We start from the raw sequence: 25,557 nt of genomic DNA, 5'->3' as shown, positions 1-25,557 counted from the left end.
TCTGTGTTAGTAGAAATGGGATAGATTTCGGTGGAACAATTTCACATATAAGTGTATCTAATAGGTGCAGGCGTGACTGTGTTGTTAAGAAGTTTGCTTCCCAACCTCATGGCTTCAGGTTCAATCCCACTCTGTGGTGCCTTGGGCAACTCTCTTTTACTATAGCATCAGGCTAAACAGAAAATATTGAGAATGGATTTCATTCATGGAAACTGAATGAAGCCCATTGTGTTTACTTGTGTGCATGTGTCCACTCTGTAAAGTGGTTGGCAACAGGAAGGGCACCCAGCTGTAAAAATCATTACTATTCTAAATCTAGTTTTTCTGTGTTAGTAGAAAGGGGATAGATTTCGGTGGAACAATTTCACATATAAGTGTATATAATAGATGCAGGCGTGACTGTGTTGTTAAGAAGTTTACTTCCTAACCTCATGGCTTCAGGTTCAGTCCCACTCTGTGGTGCCTTGGGCAACTCTCTTTTAGTATAGCGTCAGGTCAAACAAAAATATTATGTGTGGATTTCATTCATGGAAACTAAAAGAAGCCCGTTGTGTTTATATATATATATACTTGTGTGCATGTGTCCACTCTGTAAAGTGGTTGGCCACAAAGGGATCAGCTTAATTGATTCCATGGACCTCAATCTGGTGCTTTGTTGACCTTGAAAGGATGAAAAGCAAAGTTGACCTTGGTGTGATTTGAACTCTGTGAATGTAGATAGCTGAAACTTATACAGCAAAACATTTTTTGCTGTGGGCGGGATTTGAACTCAGAATGTGGAGAGCCGGAACTAATACTGCAAAGCATATTTTCCTGATGTTCTCACGAGTCTACCAGCTCACTACTACAAAACAATGGTTTCAAATTTTAGCACAAAGCCAGCAACTCTGGGGGACAGGTTAAGTTGATTACATCAATCCCTGTGCTCAACTGGTTTTTATATTATTGGTCATGAAAGGACAAAAGACAAAGTTGACTCTGGTGTCATTTGAACTCAGAACGCAAAGTTGGATGACATGGCATTAAGCATTTTACCCAGTGTTGTAACGATTCTGCTAGCTTGCCTTACCACTGTAAAATAATAACAATTGGCAGTTAACTATTTATTTTCTTTTTGCAGACTTGTGTCTATTACTGTTTAGATTCTGAAGTCAGAAAGGGTGTTGGTGCTGGTTATATAATTTTTCCCAGCATTCAGTTGTCCCCATTCAGTGGTTTTTATGCTACTGAAACAGAGAAAAAACATAAGCAAAAGAAACGAGGAAAGAATCTCACAGATATCTCGGTTGATAATGAGAAAAAATGAAGTTAGTTGGGTGGTGTTTATGGTGATGATGCTAGTGGCACAAGCTTGTGTTTTACGCTGAGTTTATTTTGACAACGAAACATCCATCTGTTGATACTAAGGGTGGAGATGATGTTACAGTAGCCCCAGGAGAACAAGAGAAGATGTGGGAAGCATGTAATTTTTTGTAGGGTATTGATTTCTTATATAAAACAACCTCCAAATCCGACAAATTCTGACCTCAGATTTATATATGCGTAATAAACAGCCATGAGATTGTTTGATGTTCATGCATTTCTTATGGCTGTTGGTAATGTAAAAGAGTTAACATGATTGCAAAGGGCAAGTCAGTTTCAGTTTAGGCGTAGTCGTGTGGTTAACAAGCTCAACTTTGCACCATGTAGTTTTGGGTTCAGTTCCACTGCGCAGTACCTTGGGTAAGTGTTTTCTACTACTGCCCCGGGTCAACCAAGGCCTTGTGAGTGAATTTAACGGACAGAAACTGTATGGGAAGTCATTTTTTGTGTCTTTGTGTTTGTCTGCCCCACTACTTGACAACTGGTGTTGGTTTTTTTACATCCCCATAACTTATCGGTTCAGCAAATGTGTCTGATAGAATCAGTCCCAGACTTAAAGAATAAGTACTGTGGTTGATTTGACTAAAAGCTTTCAGGGTACTGCCCCAGCATGGCTGCAATCAAATAACCGAAACAAGTAAAAGGTAAAAGATAGATTGCTTTCATTAACATTGGTGTCTAGGAGTTATAATCTCTGCTGCAACAAAGGGGTTCTCTCTCTGGGTAAAGAACAAATTAAAATGCTTGCATATAAAGTGCAATATTGCAGGGTAGCAAAGCATTCTTGGATGCAATCTTGAATAAGTGAAGATTGGCAAAAATAGGAGTATGCTCCACTGATTATGTAACGTTAGTGTGCATGTGTGACTGAACACAAATGAGGTGAGAAAAAAAAACCATAGAGGAGGAATCAACAAAAAATGAAGTCTGTACTGCTACGTATAAATCTCACTTAGTATTTGTAGGAGTAAGTATCACCTTCTTTTCACAACACTTTTTAGGTTTAGCTGGGGTACTACTGTGATTCATACATTAAATGAAATAGACTCTCATCTCTAGGGTCATTATTGTCTCCTAACATCAATCATATTTAGTGTATGAGAAAGATGAATTTCTCAACGAATTATTATTTGATCAAATCACCTCAGTTACATCCTTAGAACGAGATAATTGTTTACCAGTTGTACATGTGATGCAAATGGAGGATGAGAAATGGGTAAGGAAGTACCTAATGATTTAAGTGGAAGGGACCGGGAAGAAGGGGTGAAAGTTGATCTCAGGAAGTTGAACTTCATGAAAAAGATGATAATGTGATCCCCTTTGTTATCTCCAACCCCTGCAAGCATGAAAAAAATAGTTGTGAAATGATGATGATGATATAACATTTCATGGCTTTATATATCATTGTGACATGATTTGTGTGTCCATGTAACATTGTTTGTCTTTATAGGTCTGTGTGTTTTGATATGTCGTTATATTACATTTTCGTGTTTACACATCTCTGTGCGTTAGTGATCTCGTGTTTTTATTTGTGTTTATATATGTTTTTATGCGTCAGAAACAGTTATATCTCTTTATAGTTTGTGAAAGGAGCAAGCGTTTAATGTTAAATGTTTCTCTTTACCAAATCATTACAAGTTCCTTTTTACCACTTTCTAAGTAGGTAGCTAGACTGATCACTCATTGACAGACAATTTCGGACACAAAAGGTCACGAATTTTATGCAAATTATTGCATTAATGTGTGAGATAAACAACTATTTATACCTCATTGTTCTGCTTTGTTTTGTCTCAAGAAGCCCTAAAACCATTGTAATACCAAACAGACAAAGAAAGAATTTCATTTAATTTTTTCCTGAACTATCAACTGTTTCCCTCCTCATCACATTTTGTTATCTCTTTTTTGGTTTATTGAACGGAGAGATTATGCTGTAAAAATAATACTAGAAGGCTTACAGTCTTGGTTTAGAGGCTGTAATCTCTTTAGTATAGTATTTCTGGATTAAACTGATTCTTGTCAGAGCTATGAACATCACAACCACCCACTTCACTATTTGTATCAGACAGCAGCCATGTTCTGCTTGGCAGAGTTACATAACAATCTGCTGTTATGTAACAATATAAAATACTGTTATATAACATCAACCTTGTGATAGTCTATATTGAACTTTAATCATTCTGATGTTCTGGCTAGTATTTCTTCAGATTAAAAGGATATGCATTCCATTTATAATTGCATGTGTACGTACGTGCGTGTGTGTGTGTGTGTGTGTGTGTGTGTGTGTGTGTGTGTGTGTGTGTTTGTCCCCCCAACATCGCTTGACAACCGATGCTGGTGTGTTTACATCCCCGTAACTTAGCGTTTCGGCAAAAGAGACCGATAGAATAAGTACTAGGCTTACAAAGAATAAGTCCTGGGGTCGATTTGCTCGACTAAAGGCGGTGCTCCAGCATGGCGACAGTCAAATGACTGAAACAAGTAAAGGAGTAAAAGAATGTAATTCTGGTTTCTCGTTTCCATCCAAATGACTTTACAATAATTTTTTTATTGCAGCTTGTCAGAACCAAAGTCTTCAGAACAGCAAGATACTCTCACACATTTCTCTACGTTTGCTCTGAATGGGTTGGACGGAGCTATTCGGTGGCACCATCTTCCTGGTGATTTCAGCGGTAAAAGATCAGAGGCAAAGGTATGCTATTAACAATTTATGTTGCAGTTTTAGCAGTGGTTTTTTTGTGAGTAGCTTGTGTGGCCAGTTCTGATTGGTCAGATTTTTGTGCTTAGCTTATACGGTTAATTCTGATTGGTCAGATGTTTTTCATTTTGACTCATTATTTCAGTATATTCAGTCAACCATTATTAACCCTTTAGCGTTTAATTCTGCCAGTTCCAGCTGCTCACACCTGCCCTACAATGTCATTCTAGAACTAAACAATCTTTTAGCTTTGAGATAATGCATGATTATGCAGATTTGTATGTTTTGTTTTATGTAAGTCTTCTCATGCATATATTTGCATATCTAGTCATATTCATATATACTTTGAGCGTGGCCGTTGCCAGTACCACCTGACTGGCCCTCATGCAGGTGGCACGTAAAAGCACCCACTACACTCTCGGAGTGGTTGGCGTTAGGAAGGGCATCCAGCTGTAGAAACTCTGCCAAATCAGATTGGAGCCTGGTGTAGCCATCTGGTTTCACCAGTCCTCAGTCAAATCGTCCAACCCATGCTAGCATGGAAAGCGGACGTTAAATGATGATGATGATGATGAATTCAAAACAGAGTTGGCAGAGCATCAGAAAGAATGTCTCATGGTATTGGCTTTGATTCTTACTGCTTTGAGTTCAAGTACTGCTAAGCTCAACTTTGCTCTTCACTCATTTGGGGGTCAATAACTGGCACTTCATTCAGGCGGTGAGCTGGCAGAAATGTTAGTATGCCGGGCGAAATGCTTAGCGGTATTTCATCTGTCTTTACACACACACACACACACACACACACACACTCATACCTGTGTGTACATGTGGTGTTTCTTGCATGTCATATGAAATGATTTCCAAAAGCTTGGGACTTTAACTATAATGGTTAATATCTTTATAGACAGGACATCACTGGAAGTTAGCACTCCGAAAGAACGGTCTACATATTGGGGAACTCGGATGGGACCATTACAGAACGGACTTGATTCAACATTTGGTAAGTATCCCAGTTTTATACAACTATTTTTTAGTCTCCAGTTTGCACTGTAAAACCTCACAAGACATGTTGTGATTAACATACTGGAAGGTTTGATTTTGAGACCTTCATTATCATCATCACCATCATCACTTATTGTCCATGTTCTCTGAGTGGTTGGCGTTAGGAAGGGCATCCAGCTGTAGAAACTCTGCCAAATCAGATTGGAGCCTGGTGTAGCCATCCAGTTCACCAGTCCTCAGTCAAATCGTCCAACCCATGCTAGCATGGAAAGCGGACGTTAAACGATGATGATGATGATGTTCCTTGCTGGCATGAGTCAGATGGTTCTGGTGTTTTTTTGGCATGGTTTCTATGGCTTGATGCTCTTCCTAATACCAACCACTTTACAGCATTTACTGGGTGCGTTTTTTTCATGTCACCAGCACTTGTGAAGTCACCATGCAACTTGCCAAAAATCTTATACAAAAAATTTTATATCGACCTCGAAGAGCCATGTGGACCCAGGTTGAGATCCACCGATTGAGCCCAATACACTCCTTGTCATCTTGACTATCTCTGCTGGAGTTTTATTTCGCCCCCCCCCCATCGACACAATGATATTGATTGTTATCTTTGTAATATCATGCAACTATCTTTTACTTTGTTCAGTTTTTTTTACTGCTTTCATTCGTTGGATTGTGCCCATGCTGGGGCATGATGAGCTCATGTTTCCATGGAAGATTGGAAACAAAGATCACTGCTTGTATGGTGGTGACACCTGTTTACAACAACAATCATGTGATGTCAAAACAGGAGACATTAACATACTCACACACACACACACACATATATTTATAACAGGCTTCTTTCAGTTTCCATGCATATTCTCGGAGTGGTTGGCATTAGGAAGAGCATCCAGCTGTAGAAACTCTGCCAAATCAGATTGGAGCCTGGTGCAGCCATTTGGTTCACCAGTCCTCAGTCAAACCATCCAACCCATGCTAGCATGGAAAGCGGACGTTAAACGACGATGATGATGGTTCATTTCCACTCAGGTCTGTAGTGGAAGACACTTGCCCATGGTTCCATGCAGTGAAACTGAACCTGGAACCATGTGGTTGGGAAAGCAAGCTTCTTAACCAACACAGCGATTTCTGGATATAGATATGACTATACTTCTAAATAGGATAAACACTGAATGCAGGATCTAATACCTGTTATCACAGGTACTACTAGATCCTCATAGGTACTCATATGCATGAGTTTATGTTTGTGTGCATTTGTGTGTGTGTGTGTGTGTGTGTGTGTGACTGTTTACATTTGTGCTTCTCCAAAAGTCGCTAAGCTATAAGTGGTGATATCATTTTCCCTGTCAAATTGTCTACTGCTTTGTACCATCAAAGATGAGTAGAGATACTTGGTTCAGTGTAATGGGCCTTCAAAGATAAGTAGAGATACCTGATAGGGATACAAAATCTATAGGAAATGCATTTACTTATTTATTTATTGCCCACAAGGGGCTAAACATAGAGGGGACAAACAAGGATAGACAAAGGGATTAAGTCGATTACATTGACCCCAGTGCGTGACTGGTACTTTATTTATCGATCCTGAAAGGATGAAAGGCAAAGACGACCTCGGTGGAATTTGAACTCAGAACGTAACAGTAGACGAAATACCGCTAAGCATTTCGCCCGGGGTGCTAATGTTTCTGCCAACTCGCTGCCTCTATAGTAAATGCATTTACTGTAAGATGACATACTGTAGCATTGGACCCAGTATCTCATGATTGCAAACCAAACTTATCAATCATTCAGCCATACCTGCATTTACCTGTAAAAACTCCATTATAACTTTGGAGACCTCAACCAATATTTTTGTGGTTCTCTGTACTATAATCTTGAGAAGGTTGGCTTCTAATTTTGTTTGTATGAGTTAGTAGTTTATTATAATTAAACCACGTTAGCCAAATATTGTTTCCACCTTTTCAAGATACTCATCATTTTAAAGGATGAGTTCCACACTGGAAACAGATGCTTGAAAAGCTTCTCAGCATTTCAATGTCGACAGGTTCTTCTTAGACTGTTTCTCTCTTATCTTTATTTTTATTTACCATAGTGCAATGCCCTATAAATCATGGCATGTGTTTTGGTTGATACATTAAAATACTTATCGGATGTATCGTTTATCTGTATTGGCATATCTGTTGCATTTGTAGTGCAGATAAATTGGCCTGCATACATGCATTATGCATATACATGCAACTGAGTATGCATATATGTGTGTATATGTATATATATTATATATATATATATGTTAGTATGTGTGTGTGCATATATATATATATATATATATATATATATATATACATATACATGTACACACATGTATATGTATAATTTTGTGAGTGTATCTCTATCTATGTATGTATGTATGTATGTATATGTAATTATATAAATGCAAATATGTATGTATTTGTGCATATGTGTATATATGTGTGTGTGTGTGTGTGTGTGTAAGATTTAGGCATAGATGTATGGATTTGGAGATTGTTTTGTAACCGTGTGGTCTCGAGTTATATCTTACTGCATGGCATTTTAGGCAAGTATCTTCTAGTGTAACCTTGGTTGATGAAAACTGTATGAAAGCTTGCTGTATGTATCTATATATGTATGCATGCATCAGTGTGTATATATATATATATATATATATATTAGAGGAAAAGGACAACAAAAATCAAGGCAGGATGAATATCTCAAGTCTTTTATAATAATTCAATTAGGGTAAGGTGAATTTGAAGTCTTACAGATGTTTCTGGGATATCCCAAGTGATGGGCGAGCATGTCTGTTCTCTGGGTATTCAGTCATCAGAGACAAGGTGAGTTTGAATGAAAGTTCTTGACAGGGAAATTCACAGATTTTAAGGAATAAAATAGGTGAATAAAGATTAAAAGTAGATAGAAGAATACAGACAGGAGAATAAAGTTAACAGTTCATCTTTTTCCAGAGGGTATGGAGGTTGGTCTGTACTTCTGTGAAAGTATAGGCCCTTAGATATAATCCCAGGCAAATCCAGGCAGTATTTTGAATGATGCATTCATGTTGAATATATATATATTAACCCCATTTATAATGCCTTTTTATTACATAACATTCCTCTCCAATTTTTATCGGATTTATATCATCCTACCGTCTCCCAATTCTACACTCTGAATTTTATTTCCCTTTTTTTCTTTTTTTTTTCTTTTCTTTTCTTCCCTTCTTGCCCAATGCACTATCTGGTAGCGTCCTAATCTCCAACGGTTTTTTCAAATGAATTACGTTATAACCTTCTCCAACTATAGTTCTCATATTCGGTTATAATGTCTTGCGTTTAAGCTGGTTCCCATACAATTCCCTGAGGAGAAGTTTACATTTTTAACATCGCCGATTCTTATGGATCGCATAAATTGTAATTCTTCGAAACATATGTCAGAATAAAAGTATGCAGTTATAATATGCGTTTACTCCATTCTTTAAATTTATATATACTCAAATACCCAAAATATCAAGGAGTTTCTACCTCATAAACAGGAGTTACACCACAGTTATTTTGTGATCTTTGCTACCCTGGTATCTATTAACCAATTTATTTTATCCGAGTTATTTATTACTAGGAGAAAATAAATACATATAATAATATATATATATATATATTTAGATTATGTATGTATGTATATATGCTTGTATATATATATGTGTGTGTAAATGAAAGTTTTGGGCTAAAAGTGACTGTTTCTTGATGTTCCCTGTCAACAGAATCCTCCTCTACCGCTGCTTTGAAGAACAAGTTGATTAAAAAAATTCTTTACTTGAAAAAATGGTGAGGGTTAGCAACAGGAAAGACATCCAACTGTAGAACAAATCCTCAAATGATATGTGGTCATCCAACCCATGCTAGCATGGAAAACCAGATGTAAACTAAATGAATGAAAGATGTGTTTGTGTATCTGCATGTCCTCTCATTGATACTACTTTGACATTGACATTTGTCATCATCATCATCATCTAACATTTGTTTTCCATGCTGGCATGGGTTGGATGCTTTGACAGCATCTGGTGAACAGGGCTACAGCAAGCTCCTTTGTCAGCTTTGGCATGGTTTCTATGGCTCTCTAGTAAGGTCATAAAATAACTTGCAAGCTAGGAATAGGGAAAGGAACCCCACTGCCTCATCTAAGTAAGGGCTTTGTACCAGGTGTTGTGAGGTTAAAGTATGATAGAAGGACAAGGCCTATAGAAGAGATATATGGCTACCCTGCATTATATAAGAGTAGATATTTGTTTGTTTGTCTGTGGATAAGATATCTCAAGAGCCACTGGATGGATTTGGATAAAACTTTCAGGGATATTTGGCCTCATGACTGGCACGAATTGATTAGATTTTGTGATTGATTTGGTGCCGGACAAGAATTCTGGATTATTTTTCCGTTTTTTTTTTTTACTTAATTTTTGAGAGCAGTCGGGTTCATTTTTAGTGTTCTCGTTTGTGAGAGCAGTCAAGTTTATTTCAGATATTCTCATTTTAAAAATCATCTCCGGTTAATCATTGAGAGGATGTTGGTGTTGCCTTGGCGGAGGTTTGCGCTCTCTGAGTGCTCTTGTTCACATTGTGTTTCAATTAATCATGCTTTATTATCTTGTAGCTTTGAGATTTCGATGATGTGATCATTTATTTTCAGAATGACATTGTAGGGTAGGTGTGAGAGGTAAGATCTTGCTGGATTTACCATAAAACAGGTGAAATATTTGGGTCTAACATGGCCAGTTTCAATACTAAAGTGTTATGTGAGCCTATGATCATGACATCCCATCCATGGTCATCCTGTCTGCTTTTCTGGACAGTGTATCTTGGATAACATTATCTAATGTGTCCTTTTTTTTCTTTAAAGACTGTTTGATACTGTATGGGGAAGGGATTTGGCTGCGATTTCTAGCAGGTCGAGTGACCCTGTTGAAGATCCTTCGTAGGTTTGTTGTTCTTAATGTTGTTATAGTTTGTATTTGAAGGGAATATCATTATTCTCATTTGATTTCTGTTCATTATTTCAGCCTCATTCTTGGAACAACCTTAGAGATACTAGGTTTGTTGCAGCACGGATGGAAAAGCAGCTTGACGATCAAAGCAAGGACAACACCGAGAGCCGGCCTCACCCGATCCGAAGTGCTCTTGAATCTGAACATTTAGCTGGTTATGCTCATGGAGGCCAGCGTCCACACAACCCCAGTGACCACATCCCTGAACCCAATGCTGTGATCATCTACAACCAGTTTGGTATTGAAGTGTTGAACTTGGTGTCGGGACGGCCTATAACTAGACTGTCTCTGCCAGTAGAGGGAGCCACCTATGTAAATTTTGATGGTGATTTTAGCATCGAAGCTGTTTCTTCTGGTGGTACTGGAGGTCGTAACCCATGTTACATTGATGTCCACAGATTTTACCCTGAGAAAGAGAGCATAAATCAGATAGCTGTATGCGTGACTAAAAGACTGTTTTGGTCCCGTTCTTGGAGTTACGAAGAAGATGCTAACCGATTTCTTGCTCCGATAGTGGTGAAAAGGTTTGTAGCAGCTTTTTCTTCAGAAACATAGTCCATGAATCTTTAGTAGTTCCATGAATCATAGTTTCATTTTGGAAATGTTCCTGCTAGGCAAACTTTGTGATACCAGAATACTCTTTATTGTTCATACTGTCCTGAACAAATTAAATAATTAAAAAGGAATGTAATAATGCATTACAAAGGACATATCATAAACACTCTTCTTTTATATATATATATATATATATATATATAAATGTAGGCACAATACACATAACTGCTTCTAATAAACACCATGTCCCAGAAACAGCTGTAAAGAACTATCTACATTTTTCCTACTCCTTTACTTGCAGTATTTTGACTCATAATTCTTAGGATTCTTAGTTGAACTAACATAAAAGACTACTCAAATTCTCTCTCTCATCAACAACCTTATTGTATGAACTTCCTGGATTTGTACCTGTCTATGAGGAATCATTATGAACTTCCACTCTCTGAATTCTCTTGGTTTTCTGTTAATTTGTATATTTTTATATTCTTTTCTGTATGAATATGCTATAAATAACTCGATGCCTTACAAGAACCTGTCCAACTTTTATTTTGTTATACTCGTATACTTACTAATGCATCTGCATTTTTATAACTATTTGTTTATATTTGTAGTGTGGCCAAAAAATCTGGTATTCTTCAGCATTTGATGGGACACAGGTTACCGACCAATAAAGTAGCCTATGATATTGTGACCGTGTCCAGTTCTGGTAGAGTGACTTCTCATTCTTCAGATGGAGTCTACCAATGGCAGGTAAGGTCAACCAACAAACAGCAAAAATGGTTAAAATGATTATTCTCTGTATTTTTTTTTTTATCATTTTACTTGTTTCAGTCATTGGAATGTGGCCATGCTGGGCACCATTTTGTAGGGTGTACATTATTTACAGTATTTACATTTGACAGATATTTGTCCTCATCTTGTTTGTTGTTAACACAACATTTCGGCTGATATACCCTCCAGCCTTCATCAGGTGTCTTGGGAAATTTTGAACCTGGGTTCTCATTCCTAAGCTATTTTTCGATGTTATTATTATTATTATAGTCACTGCCTGGAATCGAACTCGGAATCTTGGGGTTAGTAGCCCGTGCTCTTAACCACTACACCTATTATTATTATACTAAGCCCAAAATTCCGAGTTTGATTCCAGGCAGTATTCTGAATAATAATAATAATAATAATGATAACATCGAAAAAGACCTTAGGAATGAGAACCCAGGTTCAAAGTTTTCCCAAGACACCTGATGAAGCCTGGAGGATATATTAGCCGAAACGTTGTGTTAACAACAAACAAGTTGAGGACAAATATCCGTCAAATGTAAATAATGTACATAATTCCTCATTTCTTAAATATAGAATTGTAGGGTGTAGTTGAACAAATTCAGTCTACTAAAGATGGCTGAATCATGTAGTTTCCAAAACATTGCGTCATAATTGTATCTAGGTGTACTGTAAAACATTTTTAAACTATACAGAAAAAAAAAAAAAATGTGAAGACGAACTGAAATTTAAAATAGGGGAAAAATCTTGATAATTATGCTTCACTTATTTAATGAAGAAGCAGAGATGAAGTAAATAATTTTAATTATATATATTCTTAGGCTAAAATATATAAATGCTTATTGTATTTTATCACTAAATTGCAGTGAAATATGTTTGCTTGTTCTGAAGTGCATCACAAGTAAAGTTTGAGAACAACTGGCCTTAAGCAATAAGATATGAAAAAGATGACATCTTTTATATATCAAAATAAATGCATTCATGCATTTGCATGTGTGCAGAGAGAGAGAGAGAGAGAGAGCATATATTACCATATCTACACTGGGATACATATATATATAGTGTGTATATGCCTATTATATATATATATATATATATAGATGTGCAGGGCAGGGAATCATCAATTAGTAATAAAATTAATAATTAACAATTTCTGCCGGGTAGCTCAGTATGAAAAAAACCTTCTTCGGTGAATAATTTATAATCATAAATATATAGGGATTGACAGTAACCTGCTTCTCCAACATACTGAGAATTCAGAAATAGCAGTCAATATATATATATATATATATATATATATATTACCATAGTTTAACACCTGCCTTTCACTCTGGTGTGGGTTGGATGGTTTGAAAGTAACTGACCTGGTATGAGCCTGCACCAGAGTATTCATCGACCCCGATAGGATGCAAGGCAAAGTCGACCTCGGCAGAGTTTGAACTCAGAACGTAAAGACAGACAAAATATCGCTAAGCATTTCGCCTGGCATGCTAACATTTCTGCCAGCACGCCACCATATCCATTTAAAATATTCTTTTCTACTCTAGGCACAAGGTCTGAAATTTTTAGGGAGGGGCCAGTCAATTAGATCAACCCCAGTATGCAACTGGTACTTAATTCATCGACTCCGAAAGGATGAAAGGCAAAGTCGACCTCGGTGGAATTTGAACTCAGAATGCAAAGACAGATGAAATACCACTAAGCTTTTGTCAAGCATGCTAACACTTCTGCCAGCTCGTCACCATACCCACTCATTTAAAATATTGTAAAAGTATGAAATCGTTAGTAGTTCTTTCATAATGTGTATTAAGTTGTTATAAGGCAAACGTTAAATGATGATGATATATATATATATGCACACAACTATATATACTTAAAATGTTTTATGTATTAAATATAGTTATATAACATATATATATATATATATATATATATATATATATATGTATGAAAATCTTGATGTTTACAGACGCAGACTTCATCGTCTTGGTTTGAAGAAGGTCGGGCTGCACTAAAGGATAAAGTTTCAGACACAGAGCGCTGGACGGTTTATACAAAATCATTCCTACCAAATTATCAGTCCCTCTCTCTGCAAGTCTATGGGACCAAGGTAAGATATATTGTTTACATTTTTCACCTTTTATACTTGTTTCAGTCATTGGACTGCAGCCATGCTGGGGCACTGCTTAGAAGGATTTAGTTGAACAAATTGATACCAGTACTTAATTTTAAGGCTTGTACTTATTCTGTTGGTCTCTTTTGTTGAACTGCTAAGTTGTGGGGGATGTAACCTATGGTGGCGTTGCTGTTTCCAAAGTTTATTTTCGTTTCTCTATTACTCTTTTACTTGTTTCAGTCATTTGACTGTGGCCATGCTGGAGCACCGCCTTTAGTCGAGCATATCGACCCCAGGACTTATTCTTTGGAAACCTAGTACTTATTCTATTGGTCTCTTTTGCCGAACTGCTAAGTTACAGGGACGTAAACACACCAGCATCTGTTGTCAAGCGATGTTGGTGGGGACAAACATATACACACACATACATATATACGACTGGCTTCTTTCAGTTTCCGTCTACCAAATCCACTCACAAGACTTTGGTCGGCTAGAGGCTATAGTAGAAGACACTTGCCCAAGGTGCCACGCAGTGGGACTGAACCCAGAACCATGTGGTTGGTAAGCAAGCTACTTACCACACAGCCAAGTAATTTTACTCGCATATCTATCTTAAAACGAGCTTGGCAGAGGTCTACGCCATCCGATTGCTTTTCTAGTTCAAAAATGTAATGCCTTCTTTCGAATTGTCCTTCACTTTTACTTAATTTTTGTTTTTCTTTCTGCAGGATGCCCTCGTATTTGCTGGGTGGAAACGGCTCACATTGCTCGATCTGAAGGAAGGTACCATCCTTGCTTCTCATTCCACACCTTGCCATCCAACTGCTCCCCTTGTTATTGGAGACTTTAACAACGATGGATGGAAAGATATAATTCTCACATGCAAAATGGGGTGAGTAATTTCAGTGTAAATGTTTGGTGCATGCTGTGTTTATTAATGTTCTCGGTGTGTAGCAGACTCTTAAATGAAATGCCTTTTATTTATTTATCTCTCTATGGTGCAGGTGTGGCTGTGTGGTAAGAAGCTAGCAGAAACGTTAGCACGCAGGGTGAAATGCTTAGCGGTATTTCGTCTGCCGTTATGTTCTGAGTTCAAATTCTGCCAAGGTCAACTTTGCCTTTCATCCTTTCGGGGTTGATTAAATAAGTACCAGTTACGCACTGGGGTCGATATAATTGACTTAATCCGTTTGTCTGTCCTTGTTTGTCCCCTCTGTGTGTAGCCCCTTGTGAGCTATAAAGAAATAAGCTTGCTTCCCAACCACATGGTTCCGGGTTCAGTCCCACTGTGTGGCACCTTGGGCAAGTGTCTTCTACTATAGCCTCGGGCTGACCAAAGACTTGTGAGTGGATTTGGTTGATGAAAACTGAAAGAAGCCTGTTATGTGTGTGTGTGTGTGTGTGTATATATATATATATATATATATATATATAATGTATGTATCTATGTGTGTGTGTCTGTATTTGTCTCCACTTGACAACCGGTGCTGGTGTGTTTATGTCCCCGTAACTCGGCAGTTTGGTGAAAGTGACCGATAGAATAAGTACTAGGTTTAAAAAAAGAAGAAAGTTCTGGGGTTTATTTGTTCGAGTAAAACCCTTCATGGCAGTGCTCCAGCATGGTCACAGTTAAACGACTGAAACATGTCAAAGAATGAAAGAATGTTCTAATGTCAATTTGACATTAGATTATTCCAGGGATTGATAAAATAAGTACTGACCAAGTATTTCATTTTATTAAACTTTCTCTTTTGGCTGTTTTTAGAAATCATAGTTGTTGTTATTGTTTATTAAGGTGGTGAGTTGGCAGAATTGTTAGCATTGCTGGACAAAATGCTTAACAGCATTTTTTTCTGTCTTTATGTTCTGAGTTCAGATGCTGCCGAGGTGAAACTTTGCTTTTCATCCTTTTGCAAGTACTTGGTGACCCTGTCAGTGTAGGTGCCACTTAAAAGCACCCAGTACACACTGGAAAGTGGTTAGTGTTAGGAAGGGCATCCAGCTGTAAGAACCTTGCCAAAACAGTCACAGAAGTCTGGTGTAGGCTTCTGCCTGGCTGGCTCTTGTGAAACCATCCCACCCACGCTAGTATGGAAGGCAGATGTTAAACGATGATGTTGATGTGTGTGAGTGAGATTGGTTTTCGCAGTGTTTCTTATTTCTTTATTGCCCACAAGGGGCTAAACAAGGGGATTAAGTCGATTACATTGACTCCAGTGCATAACTAGTACTTAATTTATCGACCCCCGAAAGGATGAAAGGCAAAATCGACCTCGGCGGAATTTGAACTCAGAACGTAACGGCTGACGAAATACCGCTAAGCATTTCGCCCGGCGTGCTAACGTTTCTGCCAGCTCGCCGCCTTTTTGCAGAGATTCTGTCTATCAAATTCATTGACATGGCATTGGTTGGCCTGGGGGCTATAGTAGAAGAGACACTTATGGTGCTTTACAGTGGAACTGAACTTGAAACTACATGGTTGCAAAGTGGTCTTCTTAACCATGCAGCTATTGGTTCACCAATATTTATTGTCTTGTCTGCACTCACACTTTGCTGTTAATCCATTTCTTTCTCTTTTGGTTTTTTTCCAGTTTTTGTCACTGCTGCATACTGTTTCATTATTTTCCTCTCTTTCTCTCCCCTCTCACACACACTGCTTCTCTCTCTTTGTCTCTACTGCCATCTCTATCTGTCTCTCCTCTCTTTTGCTCATTCTCTCCTTTGCTCATTCTCTCCTTGTCTCTCTCTCTCTCTCTCCCCTTCACTCACTACTTTATGATTTCCCCCCATCTCTCTTTTCTTATGTCAGTTTTTTTTTTTACCCCTCACCTCTCTCCTTACTTCATCTCATGTCCTCTGTCTCACCCTCTTCCCTTCTCTCTCTGTCTTCCTGTTCTCTCTATTTCTTTTCCTTACTCCCTCTCTTCCTCTATATATATATCTTTCTCTCTTTCCTGTAATTACTACTCCTCCCTTGCTTCTTATAGTCTCTCAACTCTCTTCCATAAATACTGTCACTCCACCATAATTTTCACCAACACTACCACCACCACCACCACCACCACCACTGCCAATATCACCACACCAACACTGACAAAAGTACCACCATACTGCCACAACCAATACCATCACCACCAACAACAAATCACAACCACCACTACCAACAAACAATTTAATGAAGGAGGTGCCACTTTGTGGTGGTTCATCATGCTAAAAATAGCAGCTAGCAGCAAAATTCCCTCAAATGACACCCTGCTACTCTAAAAAAAGAAAATGGAGACATTGGACAATGAAGTTCTAAGTCTATGAAAAGTTGAGATTGTCATGGCTGGAATGCCTTTTGGTTAGAGTGTATCTGATGCTAAACAACCAGCAAGCAGTGACTGTAACAAACATACGACCGATCACCGATTATAGCAAGACCGTCACCTGTACCTCCACTGTCACCACCACCACCATTATCGCTTAAACTTCCAACAACATGAACAGTGCCACATATACCTCCACCAATAACAAAAACATCATCACCGTGGTTACCGTTGTCAACAAACAACAGCAGCAATACTGTTATGTCCATCCATACTTCCATCAGCATCATCTGTCCCCCCGACCCTCCACTAACATCACCAGCACCCGTATATCTTTGCCAACAACAAAAATATTGTTGGTACTGCTGCCACCACCACCGCCGCCTCCACCAACAACAAAAACATTCTTCACCACCATCAGCAACAATTCATATTGCTGCTGCTACTATCACCTCTACTACAGTGATCATTAACAATACATACCACCATTTCTACTACTACTACTACAGTCAGTATTGTAATTTTTTGTTGTTGTTTTAAGTTTTAATATTTTGTTTCGTTTTGTAATTTTATTGTCAAAAAAAAAAAAATTGTTTTTTATTGTTGTCGTTTTCTTTCAGTGTCTATCTCGTCCCACCAGTACAGGAGAACTTAATATTTGGGTTTTATCATCACCTAATTAGCTCTGCTGTACCCCCACCTCACCCACCCTCCTGGCGCCCTACCTTCCACCCACCCCCACCATAGCATCTGTCTTCCGCTGCCTCGGTGTACAGGATGTTATGTTAGCATAAAAGCTATGTCCCATTTTATGGTATCCATGTCTGTTATATCCATTTCACTCTAACTTCCCACTACAACCAACTCTTCTGCCTGCTCTATTAATAAACTATCGTTAACATAGAACTAGCAATGGTCCGCATACTTCTCTGCTCTATAAGTAAACTGCAGTTATCACCTCTATAGAACAGTTGCTTCTCCTCCGTTTCATGTTGTGCTGACATAGAACTATTGTCCACCTGTCTTTGTCGGTGGTTAACAGCTCTGTCTGTTGCACCAGAAGGCGCAAGCTATATCTCTTTCTCCCCCCTCTCGCTTCTTGTCTTATTTGGGTATGTTACGAGATGTTTTGGCACAGCTGTTGTGGCGATGCCTATTTGGCATCGCTGATTTGATGCTGACACATTTGACATCAGACGTTTTAATGCTTCTCTCATTCTTTCCTTCTCTTCCTTGCTCTCTCTCTCTGTATGTGGAGAGGAAAAGTATTTATGCCAGTCTTTTTCAATTATTTCTAATGTCTCTCTTTCTCTCCCACTCTCTCCTTCTCTCTCTTCCTTGCTCTTTCTGTCGCTTTCTTTCTCACTCTTTCTGTCTCACTCTCATTCTGTTTCTCTTTCTCCCCCCTCTCCCTCGCTCTTTCTGTCTCACTCTCTCTTCCTCCCTCTCTCCTTCTCTCTCTCTTTCTCACTCTCTCCTTCTCTCACTCTCTCTTTCTCTCTCACTCACTCACTCACTCTCTCTACACAGTGGGACTGAACCCAGAACCATGTGGGTGGGAAGCAAACTTCTTACCATACAACCCAACCATGACTGCACCTAGAGTATTTCTTGTGTAACCGGGACAGTACTTCTGCCACAAACTCACACAGAGAAAGTGAGAGAAGCAATTCTTTATTGTAGATAAAAGAAAGCCATTTGCTTAAAAGACTCACTTGAAAAACAGTTTCCAATTTCTCAGAATATTGATGTTAGGAAGAGCAACCATCCATAGAAACCATGCAGCCTGGTGTGATCCTCAGTCATACCAGTTCCTTTTAAACTGTCCAACCCATGCCAGCATGAAAAGGGGACATTAAATGATGATGAAGTGCCATCCATTTCAAACAAATGAGTAATGACTTATCTCTTTACTCTTTTCAGTCATTAGTCGAGCAAACCGGCCCCAGGACTTATTGTTTGGAAGCCTAGTATTCTATCGCTCTCTTTTGCTGAACCGCTAAGTTATGGGGACGTAAATACACCACCAGCGGTTGTCAAGCAATGTTTGGGGGGGGTGGACACACACGAACACACACATATATATATATATATATATATATATATATATATACGACGGGCTTCTGTCAGTTTCCGTCTACCAAATCCACTCACAAGGCTTTGGTCGGCCCGAGGCTATAGTAGAAGACACTTGCCCAAGGTGCCAAGCAGTGGGAATGAACCCGGAACCATGTGGTTGGTACGCAAGCTACTTACCATACAGCCACTCCCGCGCTCTGTTGCAGATATTTTAGTAAGTAAATCCAGTTAGCTTTGATTGAATTGATCTGTGAGATGGCAGTTGTTAAATGTTTTATTTTCCAGCATAATTTTTCAAGAATTGTATATTTCCAAAATTCCTCGATTTTCTTTTCTTATATTCCAATAATGGATGTTCTTCGTTATTCAGGTACATTGGTTTCTCCATTGAGAAAAAGGCCAGCCACTTGTACACCCTGATGTATGCAACAACCGTTTTTCTCTCAATCATAGTGGTTACCTGGTTATTACATGCTGAAGATCAGGTACCTGAAGATGTTGACTGAAAGGTGTGCAAGGCAGAGTGTACATCACAGTTGAGTCTTTTTTTTTTTAGCTCCATTGATTGATCAATTGTGCAAGAGAGATTTGAAATGGTATTCTTCTGAAGCTAAGTTTCTCCAAAGCTGTAGCTATGACAACAATATCAACGACATCATCTGTGAAATCAGACAATATAAGTAGTACAAGTTCATACTCAGAAGAAGTCGAACTTAACTCCAGCAGATGAATCCAACAATTCTGATAATCACAACATATAAGCCAACACAGAATTATTTAGTTCAATTAATATAACATATTTCTCACACAGTCTATCATAGGTGATACAAGTCCAAGCTCTTTATTGTAAAGGTGTAATTTGCACAGCAAAAGCAGTACGTATTTCGCAGTGATAGGAGAGTCTGCTGCAGGCAGTCAGTGCAGTTTATTCTTTTGGAACTGTTATGTAATATCAGTTAAGTTGTTTTTTTCTCTTCTAGCTGGTGCTGAAAATATAAAATGAAAATAATTTAACCATTTTGTGACAATATTTCTAAGGAAATATTCAAAATGTGTTTCAATTATTATAAAATTAATTTGTAATTTGTAGGGATTCGCTAAAATAACTTACCTTTTATTAAGTTGGTGTTTGGAACATAGCAAAAAATGATATTATGAAAGAAGGTTTTAATTTAGATATGGACAGTTTTGTATTATAGAATCTGGAATTGTCTTAAGTGGGTCAGCACCAAAAGGATGAAATAGTTAAGGAACTCAGCATAGATATGTATTGTAGCATATGGAATAATTTAACAAAGTTGGTGTGAATATACTTTTTGGATAATCTAGGTCTACATTTCAGTTATTCTCATTAGACAGTGGTCATGCTGGGGCTCTGCTATCTTAACTTTTTATTTAAAACTATTTTACAACTTTTATTTCTACAGTAGCACGAATGGTGTTGACTTTCTGCAACATTTCTATTTGTATACCTGATGAAGTAAATAACATTCCAAGTTGACACCCATCGTTTCACCTGTCACTAGGAATAATGGATGAGTGCTACGTTGGCTGCAGCAAGAATAGTATTTAATTTGCTTAAGAACACAGCATAATGGCTACAACAACATTTGAACTTATTTTTCGTATTGCACTCTACAAATACACAACAGCTTATTGAATTATTTAGTGTGATGGTTCATTGTGTGAAGAAATGGTATTTTCATTCTCTCACTGGCACTGTATATCAGAGTGCAGTATAAATAAGTATAATAAGAGAGGCATGTGCCATTGTCTCGGAGTGCATTGTGAACTTTGCTTTATAAATAAGTATCATAGGGAAGTATAAGCTACTGCTGTAAGCAGTATGGTAATTGACAAAGGCTTGTTAGCTTGCTGTGCAGAGTTCAGATCCATTCATAAGTTTTCAGAGGCGGCTGATATCACAGTTTATTTGTATTATTAAAATTGGTGCCTTTGTGACTATTCTCTGAATTCCAAGAAGAGTCAAACAGTTAACCTCTTGGGTATTTTTTGTAATTTTTTTTTTTTACTGAGAGAAAAAAAAATGCTGGTGAGTTTGAACTCTAGTCAAAGAGATATTTAAATGTGTTAATGACCAAAATTTGACAGTATGACCAATTGAATTGCTGAAAATATCTTTTGTCATCGTTAATTCATAATTGAGCAAATTGTTCCAACAATATATACAGGTGTCTGTCTGAAGATTAGTCAACTCATGCTGTATACTAAAACAAATTACACTGTCTAACACGATTTTTGTCCTTGAGTAGCAATTGTTATTTCCTGTCTGCTTACCCCTAGAAAGTATGAAAAATGGTTAATGTTTCCTTCAAACTTTGTTTTTGTTACATTTATTCAAACCCCAAAGAATCCCTCTCAACACATCACTATAATGTACCCCAACTACTCCTGCTCATGATCAGAGAGGGACATGCTCAAGTGGTTAAGTTCAAGCAGTCGACAAGCAAAATGTGTGATACTGAGCAGAATATTTGCTATAACAAAATGTCTGAAATGTAATGAAAAATGTCAATTTTAAAACATTGATGTCCAGATCACAAAAGCAAAGTTTGAAGGGAATAATAGCCATTCCCTTTGATTTCTAGATAGAAGCAAATAGGAAATAATACTTACTGGCCAAAGACAAAAAAAAAAAATTGTTATACAGCGTTTATTCATATTTAATGAAAATGGATTCTCTCTCTCTACACTGATTAAAACATGATCCTGGGTATCAATATTTTCAGCAATTAGTATAAACCAACAACTTATAATAATAATACAGAAGTAAGACCTTACATAAAAACCTGATATTTGGTACCAATGAAATGGACTATTTTTCACTTCACAACAGATTTTGAATTGTTTGAGCTTCACAAAAAATTTTTTGAATTTGTGTTTTAACAAAAGAAAAAAAAAGAAAATTCAGATTTTCTTTTTTTTTATGGATTTTATTTAAAAATTTTATTTATCTGACAAACTGAACAACTTTTTACTGCTCTAGTTATATTTGTCCAGATAACATTATAACTATTGCTGGCTTTAATTTGTCTTGTAAAGGAACATGTTTGAATATATATATGGTAACAAGTGGTGATTTCTGGCTATATGATGCAACCAAAATAACTCTTATCAATGTGTTAAGGGATCATGTTTGAAAGTGCAGGACCAATGAAATGAGTATATATGTACAACCAACTAGATTTTATCAGCAAGCATATTGACACCAATTCAAACTGTTTGGAATCTATTTCAAGTGTTCTACATTAGCTGCATTCTAACTTTTCTAATACTTCTGTTTCCAATTCAACTAGTTTTAGTGTCTCCTGTTCCCTCCCCTCTCAGATCCTGTTCTTTTTAACCTTGTTACAGTTAATATATACAGTATATACAAATGTTCAAGGTGTAGATATTCAGTTTGATCTGGTTTGTTATAGCCAGATGTAGTGCTCAATATATAAGCTACCCTGAAGACTTTTAGAATTCCTGCCTTCTGTTCTGAGTGCCTTGTTTAATCTCACTAAACTCTGTTGGGTAGCCCGGGTCATCACTTCTTGGGTAATTGTAAATATGGACCAATAATCAATTATACAAAGAATTTGAATGGTGATCCTAGCTATTAGTCATCTGATCTTTAAAATATGTAGATCTTATTTCAAAGATAAGGAGTTAGTCGTGAGAAATATCTCTGTTGCATTGAACAGATCAAATGGCTACAGAGAACGTCTTTTTTTTTCACATGGCAGAAGGAAGGCTAGCAATTATGGCCATTTTTAAGGCTCTTGAAACTGGTGGGAAGAAATGAAGTCTTCTTCAGACTGGAAGTTTAGTCGTAATGTTTATAGCAGAATGAATTCTGCTAAAAGGCACCCATGGGTCAAAAGATAATGTTAAACCAGGCAATGATGTCAGTTCTCTAAGAATTAGAAATTATGTTAATCCTGTAAGAACAGAAGTCCTTCCAATAGATTTTCAATCTTGAGTCATCAATGAATGTCGAAGACAACTGCCCAAAGTATTTCACAGTAAAACTGAACCTGTAACCACAGTTGCAAAGCAAACTTTTTAAACATACAACTGCTTGGTTTCCAGTCTTCCATGAAGAATGTTTGGCCATGGGGAAATACTACCTTGCTTTGAAATGGGTGAGGATTGGCAACAGGTACAACATGCAAGTAGGGGAAACTAGACATTTAACGATGAAGATGATCTAATGACAGATCAGTCATCAAAACGTTTGTGTAATTGGAAAATATTTCATTTCTAAAGATGAAGCTAATGAACGAAAAATAATAATCTTATTTACAATAACTCATTTCAGATATTAGACACGACTTCAAACTCGTTGTACACAATTCTTGCTTCTTATACAGCCATTGTACTTATTCAGTAAACTTTCAGAGTTTAATACCTTTGCTTCATATTGAGTATGGTAGACTAAGAGGTATGTTGTTAGCAATCTGAATTGGTGACCAGCATTTACCATATTTTAACATGTAAAAGGAACCCATTTTTTGTCAAAAATTAGGTTTAAAATATATGGGAGTTTCTTATACAGGGATAGTATTATAATTCTTTACAAAACCTTTTTTCCAAATGTTAAGCCTCCCCCAAATTAGGGGGTTCCTTATACACGTTAAAATACGGTAATTCACAGCTGGAGAAACTCCCCTTCTTTTGTGTCACTATAGCTCTAAGGAAATGCATACATAACTGCCATCACATGTTTTTCATAGTTCATGCTAACATATTCAGTTATGGTCAATTGCTTTGCAAAGGCAATCTGAATAATTTAATCAATGAGTCCAGCAAGTAGAAGGGTGTGATGTGAATTGTTATGATCGTTGTTTAACCCAAATCGGCCCTGATTAAGCAAACTTGTGATTAAAAATATTTCCACCATTACCTCATCCATTTTTGAGGTGAAAATGTGACTTGGACTACATCAATCAACGTATTCTTACATTTTTGAAATAGTAAGATGACCTAGATGAGAAAAGCACGTGTGTCTGTAGTAGATGGAGAGAAATATATTATGTAATAGTTGTACCTTGCTAAGAACGTTAGTGATATAACTGAAGCGTGATAGTTTCAACTGAGAATTGAAACCAGATTGCTATTTCGACTAACCTGAAGTTTAGCACAGCTTAGTTGTCTAATATTGGATTCAAATTTTGGCACAAGGTCAGCAGTTTTGGGGGATGGAGTAAGTCGATTACATCGACACCAGTGTTTAACTGGTACTTCATCGACCCTGAAATTATGAAAGGTAAAGTTGATCTCGGTGGAATTTGAAATCAGAACATGAAGACAGACGAAATGTCAAAACATTTTGTCTCTCATGCTAACGATTCTGCCAGTTGGTCGCCTCTTGGTTATCTTGTATTGACAGCAATTCTTAAAGCTTTGTTATTTAAAGAGAAATTCATAGCTTTTTCCCAGTGGCAATAATAGCTTTTGCAATGCAAGTGTTTCTTCAGTTGGAGATTGAAACCGCATCGCGGTCTCAGTTTGTAGAGTGATTATTTCCTTCTCCAACGCTGATTATCACAGCGTTAATTGTGCAACCGTTCGCTCTATAACTGACATCCGGTTCAGTTTCGTCAATACCACCACTAACCAGCGCCATCTATATCAAATTTTTCTCTGCATTTAAAAACAACCTGATTGGTGCTGTGTGTGTGTGTGTGTTGGTGTTTAAGGTCAGAAGAGGAGGGCAGTGGAAAATTCCTTACCCTCTCCCATTACTTCTGCTGCTAAGTTTAAACTGAAATGTGTTCACATGTTCCCAATCTTTCACCGAATGCCTTCACCAACTCAACAACAGGACATTCCATTTGTGTAAACTATTTACTGTTATTTGTAAAGTAGACAAAGTAACAATAAAATGTTTGTTTGTTTTTTCTTTATATGGTTCTTGTTTTTTAAAATTTGTTTTCATTTCAAATACATCAGTTTTGATTTGCCCCTTGTCAGGTGTGTTCCAACAGGCCTATGGTCAAAGGTATTGGATTGTGTTTTGAGTTGCCGGTACACCCTGCAACCGGTCAAGATCTAGCCGCATCTGACGATCACCTCTTTCGACAGGTCAGACATCCTTTACGAGGTCGTCGATTTGCTACGGACGAAAAAGCATAGTAAGCAGAGCATAACTGGCAGAGTGACCAGCCGAAAATCTTCGTATATACACATGGACATCTATCTATCTATATATATATATATATATATATACACACACACGTGTATAGATATGTGTATATATATATATGCATTTATATATACATGCGTATATATATATATGCATATATCTGTATATCTATATATGTGTATATACATGCTATATGCGTATATATCTATACATGCATATATATACATATGTATTTATGCATATATACACATGTACATATATATATGTATGTATATATATATACATGTATATATAAATATATACACATGTATATATATGCATATATATACATATATATGTATATATATATATGCATATATATATGTGCATATGTACACATATATGCATATGTATATATATGCATATGTACACATATATGCATATGTATATATATGCATATGTATATATATATATATG

The 25,557-nt window shown here is 37.2% G+C and overlaps 1 protein-coding gene and 1 long non-coding RNA gene across 5 annotated transcripts in view; one reads left to right on the top strand and one right to left on the bottom strand.

Annotated features, from left to right (window-relative positions):
• LOC106879996 (uncharacterized) overlaps positions 1-24,862 on the top strand; it is a 94,393-nt gene extending 69,531 nt beyond the window's left edge. For 3 of the 4 annotated variants that reach the window (XM_089357135.1, XM_089357134.1, XM_089357132.1), the window contains 7 exons: positions 3,916-4,051; positions 4,962-5,057; positions 10,131-10,639; positions 11,282-11,420; positions 13,417-13,557; positions 14,292-14,455; positions 19,321-24,862. In XM_089357135.1, coding sequence (XP_089213261.1) covers positions 3,916-4,051; positions 4,962-5,057; positions 10,131-10,639; positions 11,282-11,420; positions 13,417-13,557; positions 14,292-14,455; positions 19,321-19,456 — 1,321 coding nt within the window. In that variant the 3' untranslated portion in view covers positions 19,457-24,862. Of the gene's footprint in view, positions 1-3,915; positions 4,052-4,961; positions 5,058-10,130; positions 10,640-11,281; positions 11,421-13,416; positions 13,558-14,291; positions 14,456-17,491; positions 19,263-19,320 lie in introns of those variants that run through there. The other variant, XM_089357136.1, reaches the window with a different exon arrangement.
• LOC149133983 (uncharacterized) overlaps positions 19,815-25,557 on the bottom strand; it is a 54,941-nt gene continuing 49,198 nt past the window's right edge. The window contains exon 2 of the long non-coding RNA XR_016243030.1: positions 19,815-19,936. This is a non-coding gene — a long non-coding RNA (uncharacterized LOC149133983). The remainder of the gene's footprint in view (positions 19,937-25,557) is intronic.

Source organism: Octopus bimaculoides, chromosome 9, assembly GCF_046866305.1.
Source record: "Octopus bimaculoides isolate indiv1 chromosome 9, ASM4686630v1, whole genome shotgun sequence".
NCBI lineage: Eukaryota > Metazoa > Mollusca > Cephalopoda > Octopoda > Octopodidae > Octopus > Octopus bimaculoides.
This window is presented reverse-complemented; position numbering and strand designations above follow the sequence as displayed.